General features: G+C 43.4%; 1 protein-coding gene across 5 annotated transcripts in view; it reads right to left on the bottom strand.

The window, feature by feature from the left end:
* The window catches only part of TNFSF13B (TNF superfamily member 13b), a 31,375-nt gene extending 12,980 nt beyond the window's left edge, over positions 1-18,395 (bottom strand). For 3 of the 5 annotated variants that reach the window (XM_042255051.2, XM_027973780.3, XM_027973782.3), the window contains exons 1-3: positions 17,889-18,395; positions 17,706-17,796; positions 403-459 (exon numbers count right to left, since the gene is read on the bottom strand). In XM_042255051.2, coding sequence (XP_042110985.1) covers positions 403-459; positions 17,706-17,796; positions 17,889-18,206 — 466 coding nt within the window. In that variant the 5' untranslated portion in view covers positions 18,207-18,395. The remainder of the gene's footprint in view (positions 1-402; positions 460-17,705; positions 17,797-17,888) is intronic. The other 2 variants (XM_042255052.2, XM_027973781.3) reach the window with 1 other exon arrangement.
* Positions 18,396-22,967: the final 4,572 nt, after the last annotated feature.

The following is a 22,967-nucleotide window of genomic DNA, read 5'->3' as shown; positions in this document are numbered from 1 at the left end:
GGGATTCTCCAGGCAAGAATACTGGAGTGGGTTGCCATTTCCTTCTCCAGGGGATCTTCCTGACCCAGGGATCAAACCCAGGTCTCCCACATTGCAGGCAGATGCTTTAACCTCTGAGCCACCTGGGAAGCCCCAATTTTGCTTTATCACATGCTAATTATTTAGAATTTCTTAGTATTAGTGTCCCAAAGGTAATTCTCTTTCTTCGGTTATTATAGGAGCCTAAATATTTATTCCCCGATTATTTTAAGTGAATCTATTCTCTTAAATCTGATTATGAGAAGTTTTGAGGCAGATCATTGATTTGAGGTGGAGCGCAAATACAAGTTTTGGGCATGAAATGTGCAGGTAACTGGACTGAACTGGATTCTCAGTGGAAAAGTCCCTGCGAATGCTTATTACCTTTTCGGATAGTAGGCGTGTCACTGTCTGCAATCAACTGCAAGCAGTCTTGAGTGACTGAAAAGCAAAAACATATCATTTTAGTTACGTGAATAGAAATAGTGAGGGAACAAAGATGACCAGGAGTACAAAGCTACAAGCCCACCCTTCCAATGGCCCCTAATCAATCCTGTCAATACTTTCTCACTGCCTACATGCTGTTCTTAAAATCCCTTTAGGAAATATGCCCACAGATTTCAATATAACTGGTACTTTAAATGCAATATGTATATACTTGAAATTCAAGTTTTAGAAAACCTCTCTGCTATTGAAATATAGTACTTTTTTAAAAATTATTTTGCCAACACGTGAAGTCATGTCCGACTCTTTGTGACCCCATAGACTGTAGCCCACCAGGCTCCTCCATCCATGGAATTTTCTAGGCAAGAGTATTGGAGTGGGTGGCCATTTCCTTCTCCAGGGGATCTTCCCAACCCAGGGATCAAACCTGGGTCTCCCGCATTGCAGGCAGATGCTTTACCCTCTGAGCCACCAGGGAAGCCCATCTCACAGCTTAGCTGAACTCCTTCTAAAACAAATGCCTGAATAGAGAGAAGGTTTAGCTGCTGACATTTGTTCTCCAGTCCCCTCAAATGTACGAGCCAAATGATCAGATTACTCTAAAATGATATTTTTTAATCTAACATCAAATCATAACTTGACTAGTACTGAAAATACCACTATTAACATTACTGAAAATAAAAATAATTGCTAACATTTATTGAGCTAGTATAAATCCAGGCAACTTCACAAAAATCCTAAGAATTACATACTGGAAATTACATCTTGGAAAGTGTAAACAACTTGTCCAGTCCCCAGGGATAGACAGTGACGGGGCCTGAATTTAATCATGCCTGTTTCACTCTGGAGCCAAAGTCAGGCTTTTGGTAAAATGTTTGGGACTAGAAAGAGAAGGAGAGCTGCGACATCTTTTTAAGGTAAAATAGAAGACTTCTCTAGGCAGCTGCATTACCAGTAAAGCATCTGGGACACCTCCACTCACATCTGTTCACATTGCACACTGCATACAGAGTATTCCAGAGTGCACCAAAGAATGTGCAGTATGAAAGGCACGCAGTCATATTCGACTCTTTGCGACTCCATGGACTACACAGCTCATGGAATTCTGCAGGCCAGAATACTGGAGTGCGTAGCCTTTCCCTTCTCCAGGGGATCTTCCCAACCCAGGGATCGAACCCAGGTCTCTCACATTGCAGGTGGATTCCTTACCAGCTGAGCCACCAGGGAAGCTCAAGAATACGGGAGTGGGGAGCCTATCCCTTCTCCAGTGAATCTTCCTAACGCAGGAATCAAACTGGGGTCTCCTGCATTGCAGGAGATGTTTTACCAACTGAGCTATCAAGAAAGCCCAAAATAATATATAGCTATTCTATTAAATGAAGACAGTGCCTTCAGGTTAAAAGCAAAATAGGTACTCTGTCTGTGGAAAAAGAAAGCACAGCAGTATCTATGAAAAACATGGAATATGGAGCTGCTGCTGCTAAGTCACTTCAGTCGTGTCCGACTCTGTGCGACCCCAAAGATGGCAGCCCACCAGGCTCCCCCATCCCTGGGATTTTCCAGGCAAGAACACTGGAGTGGGTTGCCATTTCCTTCTCTAATGCATGAAAGTGAAAAGTGAAAATGAAGTTGCTCAGTCGTGTCCAACTCCTAGCGACCCCATGGACTGCAGCCTACCAGCCTCCTCCATCCATGGAATTTTCCAGGCAAGAGTACTGCTAAGTGTGCCTATTTTAAATTAAGAAAATATTAGTTTAGATTATTTTATACCACCCATCTTACTCAGAGTTGAAGTAATGCTTTAAAAACATGCTTCACAATGTATACATTTTAAGAGCCTAACACAGTGGAGAGCTCCCACTGCAGATCATTAGCGGAAACCATGGAATAACAGATGTGATAATCATGTGATATTCTGAAGCTATGCAAATGCACAGGCCTAAAAAGAATGCTGTTAAAGGCAGTGATCACGTAAGAAAATCCACCGGAAAATGTTCTTTGGTATTTAAAAGCAGAACTGTAATGTTAAAAACTGCAATCCTTTTTAACCACGAGATGTTTCTAACACATTTTTATATTAATCTGATGGTTTGAATAGGAGCAGAACACTTTGGCTACCTTGTGGCTCGTTTTTTTAAATTTCTTTTTATTGGAGTATAGTTGATATACAATGTTCTGTTAGTTTCGGGCGTACAGCAAAGTGAGTCATTATACACATGCTTCCCTGATGGCTCAGATGGTCAAGAATCTGAGACTCGATTCCTAGGCAGGTTAATAAGAAGTCGGGGGTCCCTGAGGAGGAGATAAGGGTCTGAAATTCTCAAGGAGGAGGAAATGACAGACTGTTGTTTTGGTTTGTTTTTTTTTTTTCCTCTACATTTCTTAGTCTTAGTCACATAAAACATTTTTTTTTTTCTTTAAGCCCGGAACTGATGATTACACAACTCAGTTTAAACTCTGTACTAGGGATTATATAACGACAGTGTATCCTGGTTGAGGACAGTTTCTGCTTCCTGAAAACCTTCTGACTAATTCTGATATTTTAGAATGTATATTGTGGGAGAGGGTCTGGTAGGATCTTTCTATTGTTAAGTTCTAATCCTGTTATCTTAAAATGTAAATTGTGAGAGTGGGACTACTAAAATTTTTACAACCTTGACACATTTTTTGATTTATTGTAATAACTAATTCAAAAAATACACAGCTCCCTTGCTAACACTAGTGAGGGGGGCGCTCTCCCTCCCCCTTCGGATGTCTGTGTCAGAAGCTTTCCCTCTCCGTTTTTATACTGTAATAAAATTCTGCTACACAAAAGCTCTTGAGTGATCAAGCCTGGTCCCTGGTCCCAAAGCCAAATCTTCGGAGATCACGAATCCAATATTGTTCACTGTAAACTATCAAATCCACCTGCAATGCTGGAGACCTGGGTTCAATCCTTGGGTCAGGAAGATCTTCTGGAGGAGGGCATGGCAACCCACTCCAAGATTCTTGCCTGGAAAATCCCATGGACAGAGAAGCCTGGCAGGCTGCAGTCCATGGAGTCGCACAGAGTCAGACACGACTGAGCAACTAACACTTTCACTTTTCACGCTTTTTTAGATTCTCTTCCCAAATAGGCCATTACAGAGTACTGAACAGAGTTCGCTGTGCTATACAGTGGCCCTTATTAGCCTCGTGTTTACACATGGACGTGTTAGCGCTCAGCTGTGTCCCAACTCTTGTGACCCCATGGACTGTAGCTCGCAAGGCTCCTCTGTCCTTGAAATTCTCCAGGCAAGAATACTGGAGTTGTAGCCATTCCCTTCTCCCAGGGGATCTTTGTGACCCAGAGATTGACCCCAGATCTCCTGCAGTGCAGGAGATTGCTTACCCTCTGAGCCACCAGAAAGAGAAAAGTGAAAGTGAAGTCGCTCAGTCATGTCCGACCCTTTGCGACCCCATGCACTGTAGCCCACCAGGCTCCTCCGCCCATGGAATTTTCCAGACAAGAGTACTGGAGTGGGTTGCCATTTCCTTCTCCAGGGGATCTTCCCACGCCACCGGGAAGCCCCTTATTTATATACAATATTGTGTCTATGTCAACCCCAATTTCCCGTATACTCCACCACACCCCCCCTTGAAAACCGTAAGTTTGTTTTCTACATCTGTGATTCAATTTCTGTTTTGTAAATAGGGTCATTTGTGCCATTTTTTTCCTTTTAAAAAGCTGGAAAACAATAGCAGGAGTATCTGTGCAGCAGGGAAACGTGACTCATTACTGCAGTTCCTACAGCAGACCCTCTGCGACCGCAAATATGGAAACGCAGTATAGCAGGCAGAACAGCTGGGAATGAGGACAGCGGGAAAGAAAGGGACAGCGGGAAAGAAAGGGACAGCAGGACTTCCGAGCATCTCAAGACTGAAGACGTCTTGACGTCTCAGTGTCTAGAGTTGCCATATTACACCTACTTTTCTAACAAACACCTCTTAAGGCATGACTACACACATGGGACCACGGTAAGTTCTGTGAGGATGCAGGCACCAACTGGGGCATGCAAAACTCTAATTTTTCCTCCACACAGAGAATGGAGAGGATGTTGACCCAAGTCAAAATCAAATTTCCAAATCCTCCATCTCTCCTTTGCCACGGACATGCATACTGTTAAGACTGAGTGAGATGATGTTCCTGAAACACTTAGTAGTGTGCCTGGGACAAAATGATTGCAAAGTCAGTCTTGGCTATTAGTAGCAGTAGCACGAGCATTATTGTGCTTAATGGTATTGAACCAAATAATCTGGGAGCACGATGGAAGGATACTGCGAGAGAAAGAAGGCCAAGGGAACAGATAAAGAGACCTAGGAAATACTAGAAATACGATTTCCGGGCTTCACTGGTGGCTCAGTGGTAAAGAGTCCACTGCGGATGCAGGAGTCACGGGTGGGATCCCTGAGCTGGGGGGCTCCTACATGCCCCGGAGCAACTAACCCCTGCACCACGGCTACTGAGCCCGTGCTCCAGAGCCCGGGAATCGCAACTGCAGAGCCCACGCGCCACAACCGCTGAGTCCCAAGCACCCTGGCGCGCACGCTCCACAGCAAGAGACGCCACTGCCGCGAGAAGCCCACGCAGCGCAATGGGGAGTGGCCCCCACTCAAGGCAACCAGAGAAAAGCCCGTTCAGCAATGGAGACCCAGCAAGGCCACGAGTAAATGAAGACCTTAACAAAACAGGAACACCATTTCAAGTAGCCCCCTGCTTGGCCTTTCCCATAAAATGCCTGCAGTAGACTTGCCCCGCCTCAGACCGAAAGGGGTTTACCTAATGAGGGATGTCTGGAAACTACCAAACTAATATGAAATACCTGGACTTTAATCTCCAGAGCCCAACTAGAACTTGGCCACAGCCTACACATCGAAAAACAAAGGTCTAGGGGACTTCCCTGGAGAAGGCAATGGCACCCTACTCCAGTGTTCTTGCCTGGAAAATCCCGTGGACCGAGGAGCCTGGTAGGCTGCAGTCCTTGGGGTCAGGAAGAGTCAGGCAGGACTGAGCGACTTCACTTTCACTTTTCACTTTCATGCATTGGAGAAGGAAACGGCAACCCACTCCAGTACTCTTGCCTGGAGAATACCAGGGACAGAGGAGCCTGGTGGGCTGCAATCCATGGGGTCGAGAATAGTTGGACTGAGCGACTTCACTTTCACTTTTCACTTTCATGCATTGGAGAAGGAAACGGCAATCCACTCCAGTACTCTTGCCTGAAGAATCCCAGGGACAAAGGAGCCTGGTGGGCTGCTGTCTATGGGGTCACACAGAGTTGGACACGACTGACGTGACTTAGCAGCAGCAACAGCAGGGGACTTCCCCGGTTGTCCAGTGGTTAAGACTCTGCCTTCCAGTGCAGAGGGTGCAGAGGTTCAATTCTGGTCGGGGAACTAAGATCCTATATTCCTTGTGACCAAAAAACCCAAAACATTAAACAGAAGCAGCATTGTAGCAAATCCAGTAAAGACTTTTAAAGTGGTCCATATATTTAAAAAATCTTTGTTTAAAAACCCAATGGTCTATTTTATTGCATGGTAGCAGAAATATAACTTTTAGAAGAAAATATACAATGAAGAGAAATTTTTATTTCAAAAAACCTTCAGAAAAGAAAACGGGACATTAAAATGACAGTTTAATAGCAGGGTTTGAATTATACTCACTGAAGTTAGTGCTCTTCATTAATTTTCCTTATTCTGGAGAAAGTCATGGGGCTTTTCAAGGACACACATTCTTGGAAATAAGAACAGGACCTTCCATCCTGTCCTTGTTAGATGCCACTCAGGTTTCATCAACCCCATCAGTTCTCTTAACCTCTTCACCTTTTAACTCTTCCCATCCCCTTCTCCAGGGGATCTTCCCAATCCAAGCATCAAACATGGGTCTTCTTCTTTTTAGGCAGATTCATTACTGTCTGAGCCACCAGGGAAATCCCTTTTTAGGACATATGGTATCTATTAACAACTTATCTCCAGTTAAGTCTTTCAGGACTTTCTTTCCAATTCAACATAGAGCTGATCTTAGACTGATCTATAGATTATTGCTCACAAAAAGTAGGTCAAAAAAGGGCAGCATTGTTTGTTTTGTGTTTTTTTTTTTTAATCTCCCAATAGCTTAGATGTTCAACCACAAGAGTTTGGAGGATGCATAGTCTAAAATAAGAAACATAATATTAATAACAGTTGTAGTATTAATTGATGGCGTTTGGTTTTCAAATGTCTTTTATACATCTTTCCTCTGCTACAATTGAGGGGAATTATATAAGAGTTTGAGAAAAGTTTGTCTTTTAAACTTCTTTTTAACTAAGCAAGGCAGCGGCATACTTTAAAAACTTTTTCTGTCAATGGGGAGACACATATTTCTAAATATATATATGTACATGTGTATCTATGTATATATATTACATATCATAATGATCTGAGAAACACAAATGATTAATCTTAAGTACAGTTTTACAGCATTGGAAAATTCACTCATAATATTAAACCATGTGAAAAATATTTCTAAAACAAGAGATTATATTGACAACAAAACTAGTTTACAAAAGAGAATTCCTAAAATAAGAACTTTCAGGGCAGAAATCATTTAGTATTGCTCAATATTTAGTATAATAAAATCCAACCAACTTTATAATTGGAATAGTGGTTGGACTGATCGAAGTTGAAAGCCACCTTTAAAGTATGACATTCAAATTTCATTTAATCAGGAAAAGAGCCTTGACAGTCCATGGAACTGCTGACATCTGATGACTCAGTGGTAAAGACCCCACTTGTCAGCGCAGGAGACGCAGCTTCAGTCCCCGAGTCAGGAAGATCCCCTGCAATAGGAGATGGCAGCCCACTGCCATATTCTTGGGAATACTGGGAAATCCCATGGACAGAGGAGCCTGCTGGGCTACAGTCCATGAGGTCGCAAAGAGTCGGACACGACTCAACAATTAAAGAACAAACAAATAGCTGTTGTACTGCATTCTGTGTTGGAATCAAGCCCTTTCAAAGCGGAATCAGTTTCTTAGACCTTATTTCCGCAAAGCTACACCGAATAGAAACTACCATAAGGCACTGCATATTGTGTGTGGTCCCAGAAGCAGCCCACCCTGAACTTTTCCCGCTGCACATGTTCTGTCCATGACTGTCCGTATTCTGTCCATATCCTGCTCCCACAGTTCTTACTCATCTCACTCTAGAAACTTCTTCCAAGCTCTTCAGTCTGAATGAAATGTCCATCCTTCATTTTCTTTTCTCTTTCTTCTCTCCTCTGTCTTCTTACACATTACACTGTGCATGTTTTAAAAATGAAGACTCTGAAAGTGATGCCTAACGTTCAGTATACGGAAGTCAGGACAAATGTAGGAATTTGATTTATTTATTTTTTTGAGCTGCTTGCATACTAAGTCACTTCAGTCATGTCCAACTCTTTGTGGCCCTATGGACTGTAGCCCTCCAGGAGTCCACCAGGCTCCCCTGTCCATGGGATTCTCCAGACAAGAATACTGGGTTGCCATTTCCTTCTCCAGGGAATCCCCCCAACCCACATCTCTTAGTCTCCTGCACTGATAGGAGGGAGGGCTCTTAAACACTAGTGCCACACAGGAAACCCTTTGCTTGAGTTAGTTTTGAATAAATAATCAGTGGCTGTAAAAATTTAATTAGGAGAAACCCCTTAAAGATGCACATGTTGACCTAATGCTGGACATAGATTATGAAGAAATTGAAGAAGTCATGGTTTGGGGATAAACATTTCTCTCAGAGTGGGAGTACAAAATTTGAAGAGTGGGAACAGGATTATAAAATTTGATTATCACAGATAAGCAGTTTGCCTTGCCAGCAAATTTTGTTAAGTTACTTATTTGTAGCTTAGGAAACAATATGAGTTGAAAGAGTTTTAAAAGAATTTCTGGAGAACTAAATTGAGAAGTTTGTTTTTGACCTGGTATAAAACAGAAAACAAATTTAGGAATTTTTTAATCTTGAGAGGGGCTTGCCTAACACATTTTGTGCTTGAGAAAGATCACCCATGTGTCTATGTGTAGAATCAGTTACCACAAAGGGAGAACGAGAGTCAAGATTCAGCTGTTGACTGGTAATAAACATAGTAACGTGGGCGATTTGGTCTAAAAAGCAATTACGTAACTGGAGCAACCAAAACAAACTGTCAAGAAAAATTTAAAAGTTTCTGACTAATGGGTATATGTGTTTGAAGGAGAATTAAAAAAAAATAATAGAAGCAGCCTCTCAATTCTGGTGAATTCAGAAAGATGGCAGCACCATAATGGCCCTGGGGAGGGAAGAAAGTGGTGCTGACTTTTAGGAGGGCTTGGAGTGAAGCTGGTAAAATGCAGTAGAAATAAATATAACTGATAGAAGTAAAGAAATATATCTGAACGTGGTCTACATGTGTATGTGCAGAAAAAGTCTTGGATTAGCTGTACATTGCCATGCACCACTCTTGGTCTATGCCTGAAGCAACAGGGCATGTCGGGTGGTAGCCCTCTGCACAGCCTCTTAAGCACTAAGAATAAAACTGCTGTCCTTTAGTCGCCAAGTCGTGTCTGACTCTTTTGTGACCCCATGGTCTGTAGCCCTCCAGACTCTACTGTCCATGGGATTTCCCAGGCAAGAACACTGGAGTGAGTTGCCATTGCCTTCTCCAGGGGATCTTCCTGGCTCAGGGATCGAAATCGCATCGCCTGCGCTGACAGGTGGACTCTTTGCCACTGAGCCACCAGGGAAGCCCCAAGAATAAAATAGCAAAAACAAAAAACGCTATCTTCATGTTTAATTTTGCAAACGGTCAGTATTTTAACTTAAAGTTACCAGTTCTTCCATTGAGTCATCATCTCCACAGGATATGCTTTTTCTCTCGTCATGACTTCTTTGTATTATTTTAGGATATTTCTCTTTATTAAAGAGGAATACTCAGGAGGCACTGGGCAACCTAACTTCACAGTGAAGAACATTAGCTTCATGACACAACGTGCCAACAGGTCTGAAGTCAAGGAAGGTAAAACCGAAAGCAGAAACACAGCTGACTATCTGGAGAGAGGTAGCAATAAATCGCGTAGTTGACTGTTGCACGTTAAAGTCCCCGGGGGACATTTCTGCCTGGACGCCACAGTGATCCCCAAGGTTCACACGCCCCGAACCTGTTTCTTCACCCTTGCCACACACACTCACCTCTCACTCCTCGGTTGTCCTCTTAGTGAATCCTGAGTCGCTCAAGCAACACTAGCTTAGTCTCCAACTCAATAGTGGGTTGCTGGTAGGAGGGACTGACTACGTCTGGGCTTCAGTTCGCTCATCTAAAGTGCAGACAGCGATGCCAATCTCCTGGGTTTATTAATAGGGCAGATGATAATCCTGCGTCCACAGGGCCAAACCCAGAGCTTTCACATGGAACTCATCTCTCCCCTTTTCTCTATGTTCCGGAATGCCTAGCTCAGAGCTTTACACAGTAAGCATTTCCTCTATTTTGAGAAAAGTCTGTTTCTCTAACTCCTCAGAAATTCGGATACGTTTTAAAAAGGAAATCCCACCACAACAAAAGAGCAGCTGACCAACACAGATGGTGTAAGTAGGACTTGACCCATAAAAAGTGCAATTAACCATTAAAATCAATATCATCCATTTTTACAGAACTATTAATGAGAATGCATCCCTCAACATTATGCCTTTATTTCTAAAATACCTATGTGTTCATGTGTGCTGAGTGACGCCATGGACTGTAGCCCACCAGGCTCCTCTGTCCATGGGATTTCCCAGGCAAGAATACCGGAGTGGGTTGCTATTTCCTCCTCCAGAGAATCTTCCCAACCCAGGAGTTGAACCTGAGTCTCCTGTGTCCCCTGCATTGGATTCTTTACCACTGTGCCACATGGGAAAGCTACGCATGTCTGAAGTTTTTTAATGCTGAAAAGTATAAAGAACAATTGAGCTTTCGGGAATTAGATAGAAAGACTTACCCTGGCCTCTCTTATTTGAAATAGAGACACATCCCCTTGCCCTTCCTCACCCTTAACTCTGCTGGTTCTCTTCAGCTCGCCCTAAAATGTTCACTTTTGCAATGTATTTGCTATTTTCAAGTATTATAATTTACTCATCAGTTATGTTTATTGACTATTTTCTGTGGCTTCCCACCTCACTGCAATGTGATATCCCATGGGCAGGAAACTTTCATCTGTTTGTTCTCTGATCAATACCCAACAACCGGCACAGTGTTAGGAACCTCTGAGGTTAGGGAAGGTTGGAAGAGACACAATACCACTTCTGGCTACCCTGGTTGATCTGCTTCCTGGCTCTTCAGTTTCCCAAAACTTTAAACTTGATAAGAACAGGGTTCAGAGATGTGGTTATCAGGTCACTATTTGCATTTTAAATACTTTTGTGGAAATTGAACAGAAGCCAGCTCTTGCAACACTGAAAAGAAGTCTCTCCTTATTGAAGCAGGGGACAAGAAAAATAACACACAGGGAAGGCTCTGGTCAAAGATCACCATAACAGCAACCATCTGTTTCTGTTCTAGGAAAGAACACGCCCTTGCTGGGTAAGAGGCTGCAGGCCCATTTGGGGACAGAATGGATGGTTGAGTTACACACTGCATACTTGCAACACGCCTTTTACAGCCTTGAAAGTTACAGCTGAGACCGAAATGTCGATAAAGCAAAGACTGGATGCTACAGACCCCTCAGACATCCCGTCTTTTCTTGCAAGCGAAATGGACTATGGATTTCAAGACTCAAAAAAAAAAACAACAACAACAACAACAACAACCCAGTATTGATATATTTCTGTTTCCCCAGGTGGCACTAATGGTAAAGAAACCACCTGCCAGTGCAGGAGGCCGAGAGATGTGGGTTCGGTCAGGAGGACCCCCTGGAGGAGGAAATGGCAACCCACACCAGCATTCTTGCTGGAGAATCCCATGGACAGAGGAGCCCGGTGGGCTACAGTCCAGGGGGGTCACAAAGAGTTGGACATGACTGAAGTGACTTAGCGTGTACAGTTATGTTTAACAATAGAAATGTTTACCCCAGGGAAATATTTAAGTTACCATATTAGGCATTAATTTATGTGTATTAAGGAGGTAGAGGTGGCTCAGTGGTAAAGAATTCACGTGCCAATGTTGGAAATGCAGACTTGATTCCTGGGTCAAGAAGATCCCCTAGAGGAGGAAATGGCAACCCACTCCAGTGTTCTTACCTGGAAAACCCTATGGACAGGGGAGCCTGGTGTGCTACATTTCACTGGGTTGCAAAGAGTCAGACATGACTGGGCACGCATGCACTCATATTTATTATATTCAAAACTCTGATTTAAAAAAAAAAATCAAATGCATTGTGGTGTCCTGGATGGCTCCTGGAACATACATAGACATTAGGGGAAAAGCTGGTGAAATTCAAAGTCAGGGCTTCTCTGTTGGCTCAGACAGTAAAGAATCTGCTTACAGTGCAGGAGACCCAGATGCAATCCCTGAATTGGAAAGATCCCCTGGAGGAGGGCAGGGCAACCCACTCCAGCTTTCTTGCCTGGAGAATCCCATGGACACAGGAGCCTGGTGAGCTACAGTTCATGGGGTTGCAAAAGAGTCAGCCATGACTGAGCAACTAACACTTTCAGGAGTTTAGTTAAATCCCAGTGTTGGCCTCTATGTTGTGACAAAGGCACCAAGGTAACATAAGATGCTAACTTCGGAGGGAACTGGATGGGGTCATAAGGGAACTCACTGCACTGTTACTGTGAGTTTTCTGTAATTCTAAAATAATTTCAAAAAGTTTATTTTAAAAATGGAGAAATACAAAGTAGAATGGTCTGACTCTTACAGGAAATATTTGCAAGATAAAATATGAGCAATTATTTTTCTGCTCTTGTTTTTACTTTCTTTAAAATCCTCATGCTTTCACCACTATTTTTGTTATTAAAATTGAGACAAGTATAATAAATATTAATAAAAATATTTTTGTCTTTCCATAATCTGAAACACATGAGTTTCCGATAACTTTTAAATTCCCTACTGAACAAGGGAGAAAGCAAAAGGTCATCTCATTTTATTAGTGAACTGTTAGAGTTGAGTAGAAACGAATTTGGAAGAATTCACTTTCTTGATGGACTCTCAAGCTGATTATCTTTAGATTCTTATGAAGAGAATCACAGTTAAGTTCAGGTTCAATACATGGATCACTGTGACTCCATCAATGAAGAAACATTCATGCATAACATCTTCAAAGCTGTGTCACTTCAGGGTTTTTTTTTTTTTTTAATTAGGGCTACCTCCAAATACACTTATGGGCTGAAAAGTGAATTTCTGGCTATTATAAGCCATTTGGCAATTTTACTCCTGGATTTCCCCACATTTCTGTTTGTTAGACTACAGTCAGAAATTCTTATGAAACATAAGAAACTTGCTAAGACGTTCATTTGAAACACAACATAGTTAAGAAAAGCAAAACTGGAGCCCTAGCACCAAATTCTAGACTTAAGTGAAAGCAGTGCTTTTGCTCCTGGGTGGGGTGGGGGTGTCTGCAAGGAGTGCTAACTGGGATGCAGGCTGATGGGGGTGCTGCCCTTCTTGTACTGACGTGCAGTCTGTGAATTTCACTGACTTGAAGATACGTGCCCTTTTCTGAGTATGTAAAGAATACGTCAATTAAAATTTAAAAAAATTTTAACAATCCATGTAATTATAGTTGAAGAAGTCGCTGAATAGGGGAGCTTCTCTGGCTTTTCAATGGGCCCAAATACTGCCTCTGCCTGGGGTAGCGAGAGAGTCCGAGGCAAGGAGTTTCCAGATCACACCCCTGGGACTTGAGTCTTCTGATCAAGCTCTTCTTTGGTTAAGCAGTTCTTTAAAAGGTCAAGTTTTAAAAATTTCATAAGAGAGCCTTTGATCAAAACTTGACAAATGAAGAAATATGGGAAAATCCCTTCCCCCCCCCCCCGATGATGTCACTTGGTGCTGGGCGCTCAGTCGCTCAGCTGTGTCCAATTCTTTTGTGACCCTTTGGACTGTAGCCCGCCAGGTTCCTCTGTCCGTGGGATTTTTCAGGCAAGAATACTGGAGTGGGTTGCCATTTCCTCTTCCAGGGGATCATCTCAGCCCAGGCATTGAACCTGCGTCTTCTGTGCCCCCTACTTTGCAGGTAGATTCTTTATGGCTGAGCCATGGGGGAAGCAAGCTGATCCCAAATCATTCCTAAATCATCCCATCTTATTTCATATTGAGCCCTAAATTAATTCATGCATGTTCATGGAATACCTACAGGGGGCAAGTATCATGATGACTGTACAATAGGAGAAATGGGACCAGACTACAGAAGTCTCTACTATTTAGTTGTACAGATAGCCTGCACACAAATGAAAAGAACCTTCCTAGGTGATCTGTGATGAGTATCAGATACTGAAAGAACTAGGCTTGCTGTGTTCTGGAGAGGTCAGACTTTCTAGCCCACAACATACTGGAATTTACTTACAAACTGAATATATACCAAATAAAATTGAGATGCCTGCTGAAATCTGGGTTGGATTTATAGGAAAATAAGAATGGGTAACATTCTGGTATATTACTTAACCATACTTAGCTGTGAAACTTCTGAGCATGGTTATAAAATGATGACAAAACTGACGTGAGAAAGCAGAATATTCTAGGAAAAATCTAGAAGAATATTATAATTCTGTTAGTTATAAATCCACTAAGTGCCCTGGTGTGGCTTAAAAATAAGTGTGAGGTCAAATACTATACATCATTTACTTGCAAACTGTATTTTTTAAAACAGTTTAACAAGCAATTTGAAAATGCCAAGGCTCCAAAGTAACAGTAACATTTTTAAATTAATCATGAAAAATAGTGAAACCTATATAAGGAAAACTGCCTTATTGTGGAATTTAAACTTCTATATTTAACATAGGTATTAAAAATTCTTGAATAGATAAATTCAAAATGTGAAAATTCATTTTTCCTCAGTTACAGGCTTTATAAAATTCCAATTAAATGTATCTAAACATATATAGATAACTAATATAAACTAAAAGGGATAACCTAAGGCTTTTGAGCTTTACTTAAAATAAGTCACAACTAGAATGGAATCAAGAACCAAAGAAAGTTCCATAGATTCAAACTGCATAGAACCTCCTCAATTGCCAAACCTCCTCAATTCCTTACCAAACGGAAAACAAAGGAAAATCATGTAGCTTCATACAAGCTTCTTGGTATATACATAAACAAATTTTAAAGTAGTGCTAAGCAAAATGGACATTTTCTCTGCTTGAAAGGATGGAACATTCAAGTCAATTTTACTGACAAGACTTGCTGATAATAACTGTCATTGAGTTTCTCATCTTTAAATTTTTCCTCTGGGATCTATGAATGCTATAAGTATATGTAGAGAGAAACATAGAGATATATATGTAACTAAGTACTGCATATGTAACTAAATATACAATGTATATTCTCTACATATATATGCAGTTTGTACTGTATATATACACGATATACATACATAAATATAATATATATACCATATATACGCTACATTAAAGTTCTATAAAAATCTGAGATAAACCAGGATATTGATAATAGTGATTACATCTGTGCTATGGAAACTGGGTGGATTCTTATTCATTGGTTAGAATTTTCAGTTATTCTCCAAATTGTCTAAACATTGAAAGTTATTTGGGGAAGAATTTCTGTGAGTATATCCTTTTTGGATGCCTTAGACACACAAATGTGAGAAATCATTCACATGGGATGAAATTTTAAAATATTAATATATTAATAGAACATATTTTGGGGAAGTGGGACTTAGGGAGTTATTCATTTCTTACTCAGTTTTTTCCTTCTTAAATCTGCTGTAATGGGTCTATATCCTCTTGGAATAGGCGAGCTAGGGTTTATTTTTAATAATAAATTTATAGGCAAGAGTACTAGCAGACAAGGTTGAAGGAGAATGAGGCATTCTCACCCTACTAGATATTGAAGCTCACTTTATTACAAAATTCCTTAAAACATTTAATGCAGATAAATCGGATAATAAATCAATGAAAAAAAGCAGTCTCAAAATAGATTCAACTATATATGAGGAACTCAATACAATATAGTAAATGTTTCAACGCAAATGAACTAAAAAGAATCGTCTAATTAATTTGGTTTAGATATTTAGCAACACTTTGGAAGGAAAAAGTAAGAGAAGAAAGGAGAAGTTAAGGCTAGTATAACATGATTCTCCACAATAAACTCCAGGACTAACGGATTTAATACCAAACTACAACACTAAATTACTAGAAAAAAAGTCAAAATAGCAGAAAAAATAGCAAACTGCTTTAAGAGATTATGGATAAATATGTATTTTAACTTTGGTATCTTACAGAAAATTTTTAAAAAGGCTATCACATTAAAATATACAGATGTAAGATGTCTGTACAAGTTCTAAAAAGCAGCAAAATATTGTGAAAACATTTACATCAAAATTTTGATAAACAAGATGCCTAACACAGAGCTTATTCAAAATTATTTTAAAAATAGGACAGATGAGTGAGGGAAGTTATAAAAATTAGTAGAGGATAAAATTAGAAGCTACCAAAACATGCAAAAAGAAGATAATTCTTATTTGTAAGCAAGCCACAAATTAAATTTGAGGCACTATTTTTCACCTACTGAGCTGGGCAAAATATGTCTTTAAAGGTAAAGCGTGTAAGGCTGTGAAGCACTTGCACACTGCATCTCTGCTGCATCCATTCATAGTCCATCTGGATGCTGCAGCAGGCAGCGAGGGCGACGAAGATGCCCATCCTCTGTGGCTCAGACATTCTATCTACGGAATTCACATTGAGTGTATGCATAGAATTCCTCAGAAACAAAGAGATTTGCGCAAAAATTTTGACATGTTCCATTCTACCAAAAAAAAATGGAAATGATCATAATTATAAGACAACAAATAAAATCAGTATATGTGAGAATTACTTAGAAATAAGGAAAAAGTTTATTGTGCAATAAGTCAACACAAAAATATGCCACAGTATATGTGCCGTATTTCTTCAATTATGCAGAAAATATGGATGACAAAATGCAAAATATGAAAATTAGGATGTTATAGTAAAAATATGAGCATTTTCCAGTTTTAAAATGTATAAACCCAGTTGTTTCTGACAACTGGCATGGGGGTATGATAAGCAGATACAAAATGTATTGCCGTATAAAACTAGGGAGGAATTTTTTCCATGAATAAGGCATTTAGTGAAAAATAAGTTTACAGAAGGAGCATCGTGTGTGTGTGTGTGTGTGTGTGTGAGAGAGAGAGAGAGACAGACAGACAGACAGAACACCTAACCTATCTCTCAAGCACTCTCCTTCAAAGTGCAAATACAGGTAAATAATTACACCTCATCAGTTTGCCTCATAGTCAGCACTAAGGTTAAAGGAAACAGACACGACAACACCTCTCCCCCATACAAGCCTGCCTGGCACATTCTAGGGGTTCAAAAAATGCTCCTGTAATATAAACGGGAAACAGCACCAAGGGTTTATTAAATTGCAATATTAGTAATGCAATGCAAATTCTCTTTTCCATCCTTGACATGGAGGATGGAAGGAACTGAGGCTGAAAGTTTGGGGTGTCCCCCCTCCCAAATCTGAGATGTCTCTGGAGCAGGTAGAAATCACTGAAGAACTATTACAGATTATAAACCTGCGGAGCTCCTGGAAGAGCATTATAATAAGGACAAGCTTTAAAATCTCTGTGCCCCAGTGTGTAAAATAGGCTTCTTTTTGAAAAGGGAAGAAATCGCATAGAGCACCAACGTGCACCTGCCTGGTCTCCACGTGGTTTCGCAGCAGCTACGCCCCTCGGAGATGCGGTCTGCCCCTCGTCTGGACCAAACCTCATTCCAGACTAGCTCCTGGCGCTTCCCCCCCGCCCCCGCCCGGGGACTGCCAGACGGTGCTCCCGACGTGGGCGCGAGCTCTCTCTTTGAGCGGAGAGGTGAGCCCCTCTCCCCTCTTCTGTGCTCTAAGCGCCGCGGCACGGACGGATGCCCCCAAAAGGTGCTGCCACACGCGGTCAGCCCAGGACACTGGCCAGGGCTTGGCTCCGCCCTGGGGGGCACACGGGCTTGGGATGCCTTTTCCAGCCTCCGGCTTCTGTTCGGCGTCCCTCTCCCAGGCAGGATGCTCTCCTCCTCACCTGAGCCCTGGAGCCCGGACCCCTGGGCGCTTCTGTTCCCCGCACACGTACCTGTTTCTTCGGCCTCCTGCAGGGCACGCTTACTCCTGCCGCTCTGGCTGGAATTGCTTTCTCCCGGAGCTGGGGGTGCAAAGATCCGCTGCTAAGAGAAAAGCCCCACCACGTTACTGCCGGGGCGTCGGGGTCTGGGGCGGGGGCGGCGGCGGGGGGCTGCGGCTACTGCGGCACACTCACTTTCAGGGCGGGGGTGACGCCGGGAGCCTCCCGCGGGGCCGCGGCTCCGGCCTGGGGGGCGCCCGGCCGCCCCCGCAGCTCCGCCCGGAGGCTGCCCAGCTCCGCTTGCAGGGACGCCACCCAGCAGAAAGCCAGCACCGTGAGGCAGCTGGACGAGGCGGCGAGCAGCAGGGTCACGGCCAGCAGCTTTCCATCTTTGGAGCACCGGCCGGAGGGGCTTTCCTCCTGGGGCAGGACGGAGCCTCCCTCCTTCAGTTTCATTTCTTCTCTGGTCTGAGGGCAAGAAAGGCGGGACTGCTCCCCGGTGGAGTCATCCATTTCCCTCCTTGAACTTTGCAGGTTGGGGCCCCTAGCCTGAGTGACCACAGAGAATGGATCATTTCCTGTTATCTGGGTTTGTAGATGTCCCACTTTGACTACACGGCCCAGCCCGGCGGCGCTCGCCCTGGGGCGAGTTCTCCTGAATTTTCTCCTCTCTGTCGCGGCTGCATCTCTTGCCCCAACTGTAGGCTAGGTCTTCCTGGCATTCACCCTTCTATCCGATTGCTCAATCGGTCTTCCTCATTTCACTTTCAGTTTTTGTAAGAATTTTAATGGCATCTCAGAACACTCATGCACAGACCCGGGTGGGGCGGGGGCGGCCTGAAGATCTACTGATGGGGAGGGAACTGGCAGTTCGGACCAGCACTCTCTGGGGAGCTTTTAAGACAGGAAAGTGTTTGAAGAGCTGCCCCTCAGGCATTAGGAGAGGACTGGGTCCACTTGGGGCCACGTGGCTTTGTAGGGAAGCGGGAAAGAACAGGAATAAACTCCTGCTAAATGTGATCAAGATAATCCATGTGAAGGTCAGATAAGCTAAGTGCTTCAGCAGTGAACCGGGCACCCCTGGAGAGTGATTTACGAACAGTCTTTAAGTAGGAAATAAAATGAAGTGTCCTCAAAGGAGGCGCAGAGGTCCGCTGGAAGGCACTCTGCTCCATTATCGTCTTGGTGATGTGATAAAAAGAATGTTCTTGCATTCTGGAGAACTGTTTAGATCAGCTTCGCGGGGGGGGGGGGGGGGGGGGGGGGGGGGGTGGGTGGGAGGTGGAGGGTTGGGGGGGGGGGTAGCTTTTATACGTGGGTGGGTGCAGTTTCCAAGAGAAATCTGAGGTCTTCCTCCAGGGACTCTGGGATCCTGGGAGGCTGGGAGTCAGCCATTCAGGGGCGGGCCAGGCTCCAGGACCCTCCCACCTCTGCGGTCCCCACTTCTGGAGCTGCAAGTCCCCAGCACACTGGTTGGGAAAGAAGCGACCTTCTCTGGCTCTTGGTGTCCCCGGAACCCTCATTAACTGCTCTCTTCCTAGAGCAGCTTATCTGCTCTTCCCCATTAGGCCCACTCGAGCCAGTCGAACATATGACCCAACCTGGGTGGATGCGGCTCCACCCAGAGGGGCTTGGCCTTCAAGTCTCCCTTGTTGGACATGGTGTGGCCTGTGAGTCAGTGTCCTCTCTGGGTGGGTGATAACTGTCCCTGAGAATCCTGACAAGACTCCCGGGAATGTGGAGCAAGCTGCCCTGAAGATGCTTCCATTTCCATTCATCCCATTCATTCATTATGTGGAATCTATTCATTCATTTTATGAACAGAATGTTTCACTTATTCAATTGTAATATGTTCATTATTGCCGCAATGGACGTCTTTGCAAGGGCTTCGCGGGCACCCACCTGCTGGAGAAAAGGCCTGTGCTCACCTTGACCAGGTGTCTCCGAGTTACCTGCCAGGACTGCATGCTTCCTCCGTGTCTCACTAAGTGTCATGTCATCAGCCTTATTCATTTTTATCTATTGGGATTGTTTTTTTTTTTTTTTCCCCTTTGCACCTGCAAGCTCCAAGACCTTTAAAAATGACTTTTAAAAATATTTTTCTGTTTAAAAAAATGAAAAAGTGTTTCAGTGATTCCCTTGGTCCCATTTCGCTGGTGGGAGTCGTCATCTGTCAGTGGGTGTGCAGAATCTTTTGTGGAACACAAGCTTCCTGACAGTGCTTGTTTCCAGTCAATCAGGACAAAACACACCAGGTAACAGTTCAGTTTTTCAGTTCAGTTCAGTCACTCAGTCATGTCCGACTCTTTGCGACCCTATGGACTGCAGCATGCCAGGCCTCCCTGTCCATCACCAACTCCCGGAGTCCACCCAGACCCACGTGCATCAAGTCGGTGATGCCATCCAGTCATCTCATCCTCTGTCGTCCCCTTCTCCTCCTGCCCCCAACTCCTCCCAGCATCAGAGTCTTTTCTAATGAGTCAACTCTTCGCATGAGGTGGCAAAAGTATTGGAGTTTCAGCTTCAGCATCAGTCCTTCCAATGAACACCCAGGGCTGATCTCCCTTAGGATGGACTGGTTGGATCTCCTTGCAGTCCAAGGGACTCTCAAGAGTCTTCTCCAACACCACAGTTCAAAAGCATCAATTCTTTGGCACTCAGCTTTCTTCACAGTCCAACTCTCACATCCATACATGACCACTGGAAAAACCATAGCCTTGACTAGATGGACCTTTGTTCAGTTTTTCAAAAGAGGATTAGTTTGGGGATTACTTTCTGACTGAAAGTAATTGGAACTCACCCAGATTATATGGGTGTGTATTCCCAGGTGGTGCTAGTGGTCAAGAACTCGCCTGGGTTGGGAGGATCCCCTGGAGAAGGACATGGACAGAGGAGCCTAGCAGGCTACTGTCTATAGGGTCTCAAAGAGTCGGACACGACTGAAGCAACTTACCACACATTCATAATACCTAAGCACATAGAAAAACAAAAGAATTGAAGGCAGTGCTGGAAGCCGAGTTCTCTCTTTTTCACCCTGGACACCCGCAGTGTCTTTCTGTGGGTGGGCATCCTTCCCGTTCTGACAGGCCACTTCTCTCTGTGTTCTGCAGTAAAAGTTCAGAAAAGAAAGGGAAGACTTTCCTATGAGAAGTTAGCTTTGCCTTCAGCTGCTCTTCGGAAAGAGAACCATGAGCGGTCTGCCTGCATCCCAGGCGGTCCTGGACCACCAGTGGGCGGCCCCAGCGAGAGCTCCTCCCTCCAAAGGCAGAAGGGGGAGGGCCCTGCCCGGGACACGGGCAGGTGAGGTCCCCACGCCCATGGCACAATTCGGTTTCTCAGAAAACAGGTAGAAAAGGAAGCTGGCGTTCGTGTGCTCTCGAATTTCTTACTAGAGGAGCAAAAGGAAGCTATTACTCCATCAGTCTAGGACGTGTTTCCTGCAGAGGAAAGGGTGTGGCAGTAAATTAACCGAAAATCTGCCCAACAGATTGTAGTCATTGACTCGCTGGTCACAGTCACGCTGGTTCAGGGCTGGGGCTGAGCCAAGACTTCTCTGCCGTGATTCAATTCCTTTCACCCACTTCTTTTCCTCTTGCCTGGAAAATCCCATGGACGGAGGAGCCTGGTGGGCTGCAGTCCATGGGGTCGCAAAGAGTTGGACACGACTGAGTGACTTCACTTTGACTTTTCACTTTCATGCATTGGAGAAGGAAATGGCAACCCACTCCAGTGTTCTTGCCCAGAGAATCCCAGGGACAGGGGAGCCTGGTGGGCTGCCATCTATGGGGTCGCAAGAGTCGGACACGACTGAAGCGACTTAGCAGCAGCAGCGGCAGCTTTTCCTCAACTGGAGTGTCCAGCATTCTCGTGCAACAGAGCTAAGACACACTGAATAAACAAAATGAGTCCTCTGTCCCGTGACCCATCCACTCAGCAGAGGGCAGAGAGGATATTTGAACAGAACTAAAGTCAGGAGTTTATCTCACTGATGAATCACAGCGTAAAACAGACATCCGCTCTATGACCACTTGCTTCTTATATTGATAACCTCAAAGATATTCAGAAAGCTTAACTTCTGGCTTAACAGTCCTATGAGGAATTAACTGATTTGGAAACTCTCTTCCATATCCATTTCTTTGAGGAAAAAAGTATCTTTCATAAAGATTTAGATGATCCAAGAATGGAAACAACAGTCCTTCCAGAAAGGTAGCTGTACCTAAAAACAGATCCAGGTAAAACCGGCTTCCTCAAGTACTTAAAATATGACAAATAGTTGGATACAAATAATTACTACAGAAAAAAATCATTTTGCTTTCTGGTGGAAATAAATACATTCAGTCATTTGCTATTGTCATTACAGTGAAACTTGATTTGGAAGGCCAAGCGCTAATTGCTCTAATTGAACCAGAAGTAATGGTATGTTTTTAAACATAGACAACTTTGGTTACTTCTTATAAAAAAAATGATGCCAGTGACTGGCAAGGTTGATTTCTATTTCTTAATGGCTATATTCAAAACAGGAGTGTGTGTGTATTTATTGGAACTTAATTTTTGTAGTGTTAAGTCACTTCAGTCGTGTCCAACTCTGTGTGACCCTATGGACTGTAGCCCACCAGGCTCTTCTGTCCATGGGATTCTCCACGCAAGAATACCGGAGTGGAATGCCATGCCCTCCTCTAGGGGATCTTCCCAAACCAAGGGTCGAACCCCCGTCTCATGTCTCCTACATTGGCAGGCGGGTGCTAAACCTCTAGCACCAAAAGTAATTTTTGTAACTTTTGGGGAAAAAAATCTTCTTTTGTAAGACTTCAGTTTCATTTGTGAATTGTCTTCAATTTGTAGTGTAACTGCTTTCAGGTTTAATCCTCTTGAGTACATGTTTATTTAAGTGTGTGTTTTTAAGAAATTTTTGTTTAATACTATTTTCAATCAGCATACAATTTAGTTTGATATCCTTTACTTCTATACTACTGCCAAGGATAATATTTTCATTTGTATCACAATGAATAGGTATCAGTCCATGTGATCATCTATTTCACATATATCGACTGATTTTTCTATTTTACCCACACTACACAGAGCATACACATTGACACACGCGTGTGCTAAGTCGCTTCAGTCATGTCCGACTCTTTGCGACCCCATGGACTGCAGCCCCCCAGCCTCCTCTGTCCGTGGGGTTCTCCAGGCAAGAATCCTGGAGTGGTTGTCATGTCCTCTTCCAGGGGATCTTCCTGACCCAGGGATCCAACCCATGCCTCTTACGTCTCCTGA

This window comes from Ovis aries, chromosome 10, assembly GCF_016772045.2.
Source record: "Ovis aries strain OAR_USU_Benz2616 breed Rambouillet chromosome 10, ARS-UI_Ramb_v3.0, whole genome shotgun sequence".
Taxonomy (NCBI): Eukaryota; Metazoa; Chordata; class Mammalia; order Artiodactyla; family Bovidae; genus Ovis; species Ovis aries.
The sequence above is the reverse complement of the archived record's forward strand: the minus strand, read 5'-3'. Positions and strand labels throughout refer to the sequence as shown.